General features: G+C 45.9%; 1 protein-coding gene across 1 annotated transcript; it reads left to right on the top strand.

The window, feature by feature from the left end:
* The first annotated feature begins 4,519 nt into the window (after positions 1–4,519).
* wdr45 (WD repeat domain 45) lies at positions 4,520–10,841 on the top strand. Its single transcript, XM_059017169.1, is given in 12 exon segments — positions 4,520–4,780; positions 5,038–5,332; positions 5,430–5,504; positions 6,027–6,094; positions 6,096–6,132; positions 6,656–6,761; positions 7,214–7,308; positions 7,431–7,510; positions 8,473–8,681; positions 8,984–9,085; positions 9,444–9,589; positions 10,452–10,841. Coding segments are annotated over 11 exon segments (1,077 nt in total). The 5' UTR covers positions 4,520–4,780; positions 5,038–5,283; the 3' UTR covers positions 10,562–10,841.
* The last annotated feature ends 971 nt before the right edge of the window (positions 10,842–11,812 follow it).

The raw sequence follows: 11,812 nt of genomic DNA, 5'->3' as shown, positions 1-11,812 counted from the left end.
GTGTGTGTCGTGCTTTATTATATATTGATCAATACTAATGTGTCAAGCCCTGTACATCTCATTCTCCTGTGTGTAGTGATGGCAGCCCCAGCATTAGAAAGTAGTTTGAAAGTTAATTATATATAACCTGTTATCACGGAGTGCAGATCCCGCACTCCGTGTCCGTGACACTGAAACGTTTAAGCCACAACCGGTTCTATAAAAACAGATTCAATACTTTCATATTAGCTTTTAGTTTCAGTTTTTTTTATTTAAATGTAATGAATATGTGTAGAAGTGTCTCCCTCTAATCGTGTTGAGAGTGTGTTTCGTTCTCTTGCGCTCTTTGTATAACAGACCCTCCCCCTCTCCCTGTACCTCAGTTTTATATCAGTTAATCAGTGGTGTGTGTGTGTGTTTTTGTTTTGTTTTTTTTTTTTTGGGGGGGGGGGTAGTTTTTGTTAACGAACCCCAAGCCAGCAGGAATCTGAGGTATCTGTTTAATAGCAGCCTTGTCAGTGTATTTGTGTATTGCTGCTTTAATACTAAAGTCCTTTCAGATGATGAAACGCAGAGAGGGAGGGAGAAGAGGGGAACGTGCGCCATTTAGAAACACACAGATCCAGTACTGAAGCATTGCTACTGGCTTCCTGACAGTCGTTTAGATTCTCGTTGAGCCTCAACATGTAGGGCTGCCTCAGGGCTTCCAGAGTACACTCGGACACACTGAGATACACACTGAGGCACACTAACGTACACTGACACACTGAGATACACACTGAGGCACACTAACGTACACTGACACACTGAGATACACACTGAGGCACACTAACGTACACTGACACACTGAGATACACACTGAGGCACACTAACGTACACTGACACACTGAGATACACACTGAGGCACACTAACGTACACTGACACTGAGATACACACTGAGGCACACTAACGTACACTGACACTGAGATACACACTGAGGCACACTAACGTACACTGACACACTGAGATACACACTGAGGCACACTAACGTACACTGACACACTGAGATACACACTGAGGCACACTAACGTACACTGACACACTGAGATACACACTGAGGCACACTAACGTACACTGACACACTGAGATACACACTGAGGCACACTAACGTACACTGACACACTGAGATACACACTGAGGCACACTAACGTACACTGACACTGAGATACACACTGAGGCACACTAACGTACACTGACACACTGAGATACACACTGAGGCACACTAACGTACACTGACACACAGATACACACTGAGGCACACTAACGTACACTGACACACTGAGATACACACTGAGGCACACTAACGTACACTGACACACTGAGATACACACTGAGGCACACTAACGTACACTGACACTGAGATACACACTGAGGCACACTAACGTACACTGACACACAGATACACACTGAGGCACACTAACGTACACTGACACACTGAGATACACACTGAGGCACACTAACGTACACTGACACACTGAGATACACACTGAGGCACACTAACGTACACTGACACACTGAGATACACACTGAGGCACACTAACGTACACTGACACACTGAGATACACACTGAGGCACACTAACGTACACTGACACTGAGATACACACTGAGGCACACTAACGTACACTGACACTGAGATACACACTGAGGCACACTAACGTACACTGACACACTGAGATACACACTGAGGCACACTAACGTACACTGACACTGAGATACACACTGAGGCACACTAACGTACACTGACACACTGAGATACACACTGAGGCACACTAACGTACACTGACACACAGATACACACTGAGGCACACTAACGTACACTGACACACTGAGATACACACTGAGGCACACTAACGTACACTGACACACTGAGATACACACTGAGGCACACTAACGTACACTGACACACTGAGATACACACTGAGGCACACTAACGTACACTGACACACTGAGATACACACTGAGGCACACTAACGTACACTGACACACTGAGATACACACTGAGGCACACTAACGTACACTGACACACAGATACACACTGAGGCACACTAACGTACACTGACACACTGAGATACACACTGAGGCACACTAACGTACACTGACACTGAGATACACACTGAGGCACACTAACGTACACTGACACTGAGATACACACTGAGGCACACTAACGTACACTGACACACTGAGATACACACTGAGGCACACTAACGTACACTGACACACTGAGATACACACTGAGGCACACTAACGTACACTGACACACTGAGATACACACTGAGGCACACTAACGTACACTGACACACTGAGATACACACTGAGGCACACTAACGTACACTGACACACTGAGATACACACTGAGGCACACTAACGTACACTGACACACTGAGATACACACTGAGGCACACTAACGTACACTGACACACTGAGATACACACTGAGGCACACTAACGTACACTGACACACTGAGATACACACTGAGGCACACTAACGTACACTGACACACTGAGATACACACTGAGGCACACTAACGTACACTGACACACTGAGATACACACTGAGGCACACTAACGTACACTGACACACTGAGATACACACTGAGGCACACTAACGTACACTGACACACTGAGATACACACTGAGGCACACTAACGTACACTGACACACTGAGATACACACTGAGGCACACTAACGTACACTGACACTGAGATACACACTGAGGCACACTAACGTACACTGACACACTGAGATACACACTGAGGCACACTAACGTACACTGACACACTGAGATACACACTGAGGCACACTAACGTACACTGACACACTGAGATACACACTGAGGCACACTAACGTACACTGACACTGAGATACACACTGAGGCACACTAAGATACAATGAGATACACACCGAGGGACACTAAGATACACTGACACACCGAGATACACATTGAGGCACACTGACACACTGAGATACAGAGAAATACTGAGACACACACAGAGATACGCTGAGATGCACAGACACAGAAATACTTAGACACACCGAGACACAGTGAGATACACACACAGAGAAATACTGAGACACACACAGACACAGAAATACTGAGATACACACCGAGACACAGTGAGATACACACAGACAGAAATACTGATACACACCGAGACACAGACACACTGAGATACACAGAAATACTGAGACACACACAGACACAGAAATACTGAGACACACACAGACACAAAAATACTGAGACACATACAGACACAGAAATACTGAGACAGAGAAATACTGAGACACATACAGACACAAAAATACTCAGACACACTGAGACAGAAATACTGAGACACACTGAGACAGAGAAATACTGAGACACATACAGACACAAAAATACTGAGACACACAGACACACAGACACAGAAATACTGAGACACAGTGAGATACACACACACAGAGACACAGTGAGATACACACAGACACACACACTGATGCACACTGACACTGCTGCAAGCACAGCACAGTGTAGTACAGCACAGAAGATAATGAACCAGCCTCGTCTTAAACTTTCAAACAATATTAAATACTGGTATTTTTCATTTATACAACATATATATCAATACAATATATCAAATAAAATCTATAAATAACATGTGGATTAGAATTCGTCACCTATCGAAGTTAATAATAATTGAATCTTCATATTCTTGTGCGGGATAAATTATTTCCGCTGTAGTGCCCCGGTTTGTCGACACGATGGGAACGAGTGTATGACGAATGAAGCTTGCCTCAGTTGCTTTTATTTATTTATTTATCTATTTATATATAAATTTATTGAAATGGTAACAGGTTCCAGTTAGGCTCCTGGTCGGACTCAAAACAATCGTCACACCGGCGGCGGGTTTGACCCGGAACTAGATCATATTTCATTTTTTTTTTAAACAGAAACAATAACAAAAACACGAACTGAATCATCCGCCGTACGTGTTATAAAGAGTCAAAAGCGAATAAATAAATAATTACGCTTTTTAAAAAAAAAAAACAACATATATTCAGTATTATTCCAAAGGACACTGGCCGAATAAAATGGTGAGTTGACAGCATCGACTTTTTTATTAACGTGTTTGAGAAAGGCTGTGATGGCAGCTACGTTTTTAGACTATATATATATTAGATAAATTCTTTAAAATGCACCATAAATAAATATAAATAGCGTGACCAGACGTCTCGGTTTCTCATCGGTCCCGGTTGCTCAACAAAAATCTGGTTTCAGCCACTTCCTGTACACAATCTTAAGTACGTTTTGTCAAAACAACGAAATAAAATAATAATAATAATAATAATAATAATAATAATAATAATAATAATAAACAAACACAAGCAACAGGGGTGTCGACAGAGCAGCGAGAGGTTGAGCAAACACAACGACGTCAATAAATAGAGACTGACGCAGAGAGAAAGAAATGCCAAAACGTAATGTATTATTATTATTATTATTATTATAATCAACTCAATTTAAAAGTATCAATACGTATATAACACAATATGGCGAGTTAAACTAATTAGCCACCAATGATACACCCGGGAGTGCACTGAAATTAGCGAGCTGCTTCAGAAATAGATAACCTGTTTCATTAACTAGATTGAAAATGGTTTAATTAGTGTTATCAGTTATTTAACAGCGTGTCCCGGTTTTGAAAATCTGGTCACCCTAGACACCTGCGTGATACATACAGTCGTCTTTTGACGCATTCAAATTTATCTCACGGTAATAGAGAGGTGCGTGTGTGTCTCTGACGGCTCTGTTGTTAAGTTGTAGGGTCTGTCAAATTAAATTAAAAAAAGGCATTAAAACGATTTCATTTTCAAATGATTTTTAGTGAAAGCTTTTGAACTGAAAGTACAAATATATATTTTTTAAATAAATAGTCTTATAACTGTATTAATGTGTATGTTTTTGTTTATTGTGTAGTCCTGTGTTTTATTGTGTTTTAGTTTTCATTCTTGTGTATATATATATATATTTTTTTTAACAGGAATAGCTGAGGTAGTGCGATGTGTGGACAACTCGAAGACAGGTAAATAGACAGCCAGGGACAGACAGACAGACAGACAGACAGGCAGGCAGACAGACACAGATACACAGGCAGGCAGACAGACAGACAGACAGACAGACAGACAGACAGACAGACAGACAGACAGACAGACAGACAGACAGACAGACAGACAGACAGGCAGGCAGGCAGGCAGACAGACACAGATACACAGGCAGGCAGACAGACATGGCACAGCAAAGAGGAGTCAACAGTCTGCACTTCAACCAGGACCAGAGTGAGTATGGAGATTATTATTATTATTATTATTATTATTATTATTATTATTATTGCTATTATTATTGCTATTATTATTATTTCATGTTGTTTTTCAGGCTGTTTCTGCTGTGCGATGGAGACAGGGGTTCGAATCTACAACGTGGAGCCACTCATGGAGAAGGGACACCTGGGTGAGCCGGCCTGACCGCTGATATAGCAATCACAGTGTAACACAATCACTGCGTAACACAATCACAGTCTCTCTCTCTCCTCAGATCTGGAGCAGCTGGGCAGTGTGAGTTTGTATTGCTGAGTCTCTCTCTCTCTCTCTCTCTCTCTCTCTCTCTCTCTCTCTCTCTCTCTCTCTCTCTCTCTCTCTCTCTCTCTCTCCCTCCTCAGATCTGGAGCAGCTGGGCAGTGTGAGTTTGTATTGCTGAGTCTCTCTCTCTCTCTCTCTCTCTCTCTCTCTCTCTCTCTCTCTCTCTCCTCAGATCTGGAGCAGCTGGGCAGTGTGAGTTTGTATTGCTGAGTCTCTCTCTCTCTCTCTCTCTCTCCTCAGATCTGGAGCAGCTGGGCAGTGTGAGTTTGTATTGCTGAGTCTCTCTCTCTCTCTCTCTCTCTCTCTCTCTCTCTCCTCAGATCTGGAGCAGCTGGGCAGTGTGAGTTTGTATTGCTGAGTCTCTCTCTCTCTCACTTTCTCTCTCTCTTCTCAGATCTGGAGCAGCTGGGCAGTGTGAGTTTGGTGGCGATGCTGCACAGGTCCAACCTGCTGGCTGTCGTGGGGGGGGGGCAGCAACCCCAAATTCTCAGAGATCTCAGGTAGGGGCGTGTGTCCGTCTGCGTGTCTGTCTGGGTATGTGTTCCTGACTGTGTGTTTCTCTCACTGTGTCACTGTGTGTGTGTCTATCGTTTTGTGTGTGTGTGTGTCTGCATGTGTCACAGTGTGTCTGTACATGATTGTCTGTGTGTGTATGCCAGAGTGAGATTGTATATACCCATTTAAAGTCATAGTTGTCTGTTATTGATTCTCCTCTCTCCTCTCTCCCCCTCTCTCTCTCTCCCCGTCTCTCTCCCCTCGCCCCCCCTCTCTCTCTCTCTCTCTCTCTCTCTCTCCCCTCGCCCCCCCCCTCTCTCTCTCTCTCTCTCTCTCTCTCTCTCTCTCTCTCTCTCTCTCTCTCTCTCTCTCTCTCTCTCTCTCTCTCTCTCTCTCTCTCTCTCTCTCTCTCTCTCTCCCCGTCTCTCTCCCCTCGCCTCCCTCTCTCTCTCTCTCCCCTCGCCCCCCCCTCTCTCTCTCTCCCCTCTCTCTCCCCCTCTCCTCTCTCTCCCCCCTCTCTTCTCTCAGTTCTTATTTGGGATGACGCTCGTGAGTCTAAAGACTCAAAGGACAAGATGGTTCTCGAGTTCACCTTCCCTAAGCCTGTGCTGGCTGTGCGCATGAGACACGACAAGTGAGTCCTGCCCCAAACTACCCCCTACCTGCCCCTAACTACCCCCTACTAAACCTAGACTTCATTGAGGGGAGCTCTGAACCCCAGGACTGGGTGCAGCAGCAGCAGCAGCAGGGCTAGTGTGAGTTTCTAACCCTGCTCAAACTACTGGCTCCTGATCATTTCAATATTGATAATAATAATACTAGACTTCATTGAGGGGAGCTCTGAACCCCAGGACTGGGTGCAGCAGCAGCAGCAGGGCTGGTGTGAGTTTGTAACCCTGCTCAAACTCCTGGCTCCTGATCATTTCAATATTAATAATAATAATACTAGACTTCATTGAGGGGAGCTCTGAACCCCAGGACTGGGTGCAGCAGCAGCAGCAGGGCTGGTGTGAGTTTGTAACCCTGCTCAAACTCCTGGCTCCTGATCATTGCAATATTAATAATAATAGACTCTCTCCCTCTCAGGATCATCATTGCATTGCGCAGCAGAATCTATGTTTACACCTTCCCTGATAACCCCACCAAACTCTTTGAGTTCGACACCCGAGACAACCCCAAAGGTGAGTCGCAGACACCCCAACATCTATACACACACCCCAAAACCTGCATACACCCCAAGATGAGTCCCAGACACCCCAAAACACTCAGGACACTCCCAGATTCTCCCCCTCTGTCTCCGCAGGCCTGTGTGATCTCTGCCCCAGTCTGGAGAAGCAGCTCCTGGTCTTCCCTGGACACAAGTGTGGCAGCCTGCAGCTCGTGGTGAGAAAACCGGTCTGTCCAGCTCCAACAACACTGATGAAGGCACTAGAGCCCAAACGCTGGTCTGCTTGACTCAGTCTCTTCTAGTTTCAATAACACTGATGAAGGCACTAGAGCCCAAACGCTGGTCTGCTTGACTCAGTCTCTTCTAGTTTCAATAACACTGATGAAGGCACTGGAGCCCAAACGCTGGTCTGCTTGACTCTGTCTCTTCTAGTTTCAATCACACTGATGAAGGCACTAGAGCCCAAACGCTGGTCTGCTTGACTCTGTCTCTTCTAGTTTCAATAACACTGATGAAGGCACTAGAGCCCAAACGCTGGTCTGCTTGACTCTGTCTCTTCTAGTTTCAATAACACTGATGAAGGCACTAGAGCCCAAATGCTGGTCTGCTTGACTCGGTCTCTTCTAGTTTCAATAACACTGATGAAGGCACTAGAGCCCAAACGCTGGTCTGCTTGACTCTGTCTCTTCTAGTTTCAATAACACTGATGAAGGCACTAGAGCCCAAACGCTGGTCTGCTTGACTCGGTCTCTTCTAGTTTCAATAACACTGATGAAGGCACTAGAGCCCAAACGCTGGTCTGCTTGACTCTGTCTCTTCTAGTTTCAATAACACTGATGAAGGCACTAGAGCCCAAACGCTGGTCTGCTTGACTCGGTCTCTTCTAGTTTCAATAACACTGATGAAGGCAGTAGAGCCCAAACGCTGGTCTGCTTGACTCTGTCTCTTCTAGTTTCAATAACACTGATGAAGGCACTAGAGCCCAAACGCTGGTCTGCTTGACTCGGTCTCTTCTAGTTTCAATAACACTGATGAAGGCACTAGAGCCCAAACGCTGGTCTGCTTGACTCGGTCTCTTCTAGTTTCAATAACACTGATGAAGGCACTAGAGCCCCAAACGCTGGTCTGCTTGACTCGGTCTCTTCTATTGAAGGCTGTTTCTCCTCCTGTCTCTCAGGATCTCTCGAACACCAAGCCCGGCACATCGGCGGCCCCTGTCACGGTGAACGCTCACCAGAGCGAGATCGCCTGCGTGGCGCTGAGCCAGCAGGGCAGCGTGGTGGCCTCCGCCTCCAGGAAGGGCACCCTGATCCGGCTCTTCGACACCCAGACCAAGGAGAAGCTGGTGGAGCTGAGGAGAGGCACCGACCCAGCTACCCTGTACTGGTGAGAGAGAGAGGCTGGGGTAGAGACTGGGAGAGAGATGGGGGGGATACTGGGATAGACTGGGGGAGAGACTGGGAGAGAGAAGGGGTGAAACTGGGGGCAAGAGGGGGAGAGACTGGGACAGACACTGGGAGAGAGAGAGAGGGACTGGATTGGTGATCTGTTGTCTCCTGTCTGTCTGTCACAGTTACAATCGTGTGCTCTCTCTCTCTCTCTGTATTATAATGTATTGTATTATCTCCTCTCTCTCTCTCTCTCTCTCTCTCTCTCTCTCTCTCTCTCTCTCCTCTCTCTCTCTGCAGCATCAATTTCAGCCACGACTCCTCCTTCCTGTGTGCCTCCAGTGATAAAGGCACGGTGCACATCTTCGCTCTGAAAGACACCAGACTGAACCGGAGATCCGCGTGAGTCTGTCTGTCTGTCTGTCTGTCTGTCTGTCTGTCTGTGTGTGTGTCTGTCTGTGTGTGTGTCTGTCTCCTGTCTCTGTGTGTCTGTCTGTCTGTGTGTGTGTCTGTCTGTGTGTGTGTCTGTCTCCTGTCTCTGTGTGTCTGTCTGTCTGTGTGTGTGTGTCTGTCTCGTGTGTGTGTATATGTGTGTCTCTCTCCTGTCTGTGTCTGTCTGCCTGTCTTTCTGTCTTCTGTGTGTCTGTCTGTCTGTGTGTGTCTGTCTCCTGTCTGTGTGTATGTCTGTCTGTATTAACCCCCCCCCAATCTCTCTCTCTCTCTCTCTGTCTCTCTCCTTCTCTCTCGCTCTCTCTCTCAGGCTTGCCCGTGTAGGGAAGGTGGGTCCTGTGATTGGTCAGTATGTTGATTCTCAGTGGAGTCTCGCCAGCTTCACTGTCCCGGCTGAGTGCGCCTGCATCTGCGCCTTCGGAAGAAACACGTCCAAGAACGTCAACTCTGTCATAGGTAGGGAGAACGTCAGCTCTGTCATAGGTAGGGAGAACGTCAACGCTGTCATAGGTAGGGAGAACGTCAGCTCTGTCCTAGGCGGGGAGAACGTCAGCTCTGTCCTAGGCGGGGAGAACGTCAACTCTGTCATAGGTAGGGAGAACGTCAGCTCTGTCCTAGGTAGGGAGAACGTCAGCTCTGTCCTAGGTAGGGAGAACGTCAGCTCTGTCCTAGGTAGGGAGAACGTCAGCTCTGTCCTAGGCGGGGAGAACGTCAGCTCTGTCCTAGGCGGGGCCCTACCCATTTCAGGCGAGATCTGGCCTGCTTTGTGGACTTTTACCCTGCACCAAAGTCCAGTGCAGTTAGATGTGCTGTTACAGGTTCCTGATGAGTTTTATTAGCTTATTTCATTTAAAAAATGAAAGCTCATCATGAACTGGACAGGATTGATTGATTGACACTTGACAGCAGCCAATAACTGGGCTCTGCTCACTGATTGGTAGACAGGGGAATCCGAGACAGGTTTATTATGACCTACAGATCTCAACTGGTAATCCTGTCAGGCGAGTCAAATTTAGACCTAGATTTGTCCCTTTGCCCGAGCTAGCTTGGTCTGCCAATGCCAACAAACTCAGTGGATGCAGAGAGAGCTGTGTCTAAATACGGACTGCAGGGACAGAGAATGAGGAGAGACACAGGCAGGATACTCCAGGCTTGCACAAACTTTTCACCTGTCGCAATACCTGCAAAATAATGTAATGTGATTTAACTGAATGTGTGTGTGTGCAGCTGGCAGGAAACACGGTAGGTGAAGATTGAGACCGCACAACCTTGCCCAGTACTCCCACTCTGAGCTGTGCTGCTGTCTCTGTCTCTCCAGCGATCTGTGTCGACGGCACGTTTCACAAGTATGTGTTCACTCCCGATGGGAACTGCAACAGAGAGGCCTTCGATGTGTACCTCGATATCTGTGACGATGACGACTTCTAATCAATGACCTGCACCCTGCACCCCGAGACCTCAACCCTGCACCCCGAAACCTCCACCCTGAAACCTGCACCCTCCACCCCGAAACCTCCACCCTCCACCCTGCACCCCGAAACCTGCACCCTGCACCCCGAAACCTCCACCCTCCACCCTGCACCCCGACTTTTGTTGTACAGTCTAATAATCAGTATATGAATTGTAGGCTGTGTAAACTGTACATGGTAATGAATTGTGCTGTATTTTAAAAATGTAGAAACTGAAATAAACTTTTAAACGACTTTGAGTCTGTGTGGCGTTTTCTGATTTATAGTTTCCTTAAAACTTCAGACAGACAGACAGACAATTGGTTTGATTTGAAAATATAATCCCTTCTGCTTAGTGTCTGTGTTAGTTTATAAGCGCGACAGACAGACGGAGCCCCACAATCCTGTTCAGTTTGACACTGCAATATAATTTTTTTGTTGTTTATAATCTATCACTCAGTTAAGTGTTATAGAGGCACTGAAATTATAATCTTTAAATGTTTTAGTTTTTTATTTGTAAACAACAACCCTTTCATGCATGAAATATCTTTAAAAATAGCAACAACAAAAAAGACCTCATCTAGAATATTGTGTTCAGTTCTAGAAAAATGATATTGCTGCTCTAGAAAGAGTGCAAAGAAAAGCAACCAGAATTATCCTGGGTTTAAAAGGCATGTTGTATGCAGACAGGCTAAAAGAATTGAATCTATTCAGTCTTGAACAAAGAAGACTACGCAGTGATCTGATTCAAACATTCAAAATCCTAAAAGGTATAGACAATGTCGACCCAGGGGACTACTTTGACCTGAAAAAAGAAACAAGGACCAGGGGTCACAAATGGAGATTAGATAAAGGGGCATTCAGAACAGAAAATAGGAGGCACTTTTTTACACAGAGAATTGTGAGGGTCTGGAACCAACTCCCCAGTAATGTTGTTGAAGCTGACATCCTGGGATCCTTCAAGAAGCTGCTTGATGAGATTCTGGGATCAATAAGCTACTAACAACCAAACGAGCAAGATGGGCTGAATGGGGCCTCCTCTCGGTTGTAAACTTTCTTATGTTCTTGTGTTCTTAACATCTCACCCGAAAGACGGAGCACAAGGAGGTTAAGTGACTTGCTCAGGGTCACACACACAGTGAGTGAGCTGGGATTTGAACCTTGGACCTCCTGGTTACAAAACTATAAAAGGGTTTTGTATGAGGTCTCCATGCATGAAAGGTTAAAATAA

The sequence above is a fragment of the Acipenser ruthenus genome, chromosome 55, assembly GCF_902713425.1.
Source record: "Acipenser ruthenus chromosome 55, fAciRut3.2 maternal haplotype, whole genome shotgun sequence".
NCBI classification, from domain to species: Eukaryota; Metazoa; Chordata; class Actinopteri; order Acipenseriformes; family Acipenseridae; genus Acipenser; species Acipenser ruthenus.
Note: the sequence above shows the minus strand (reverse complement) of the source record. Positions and strands in the feature narration are given on the sequence as shown.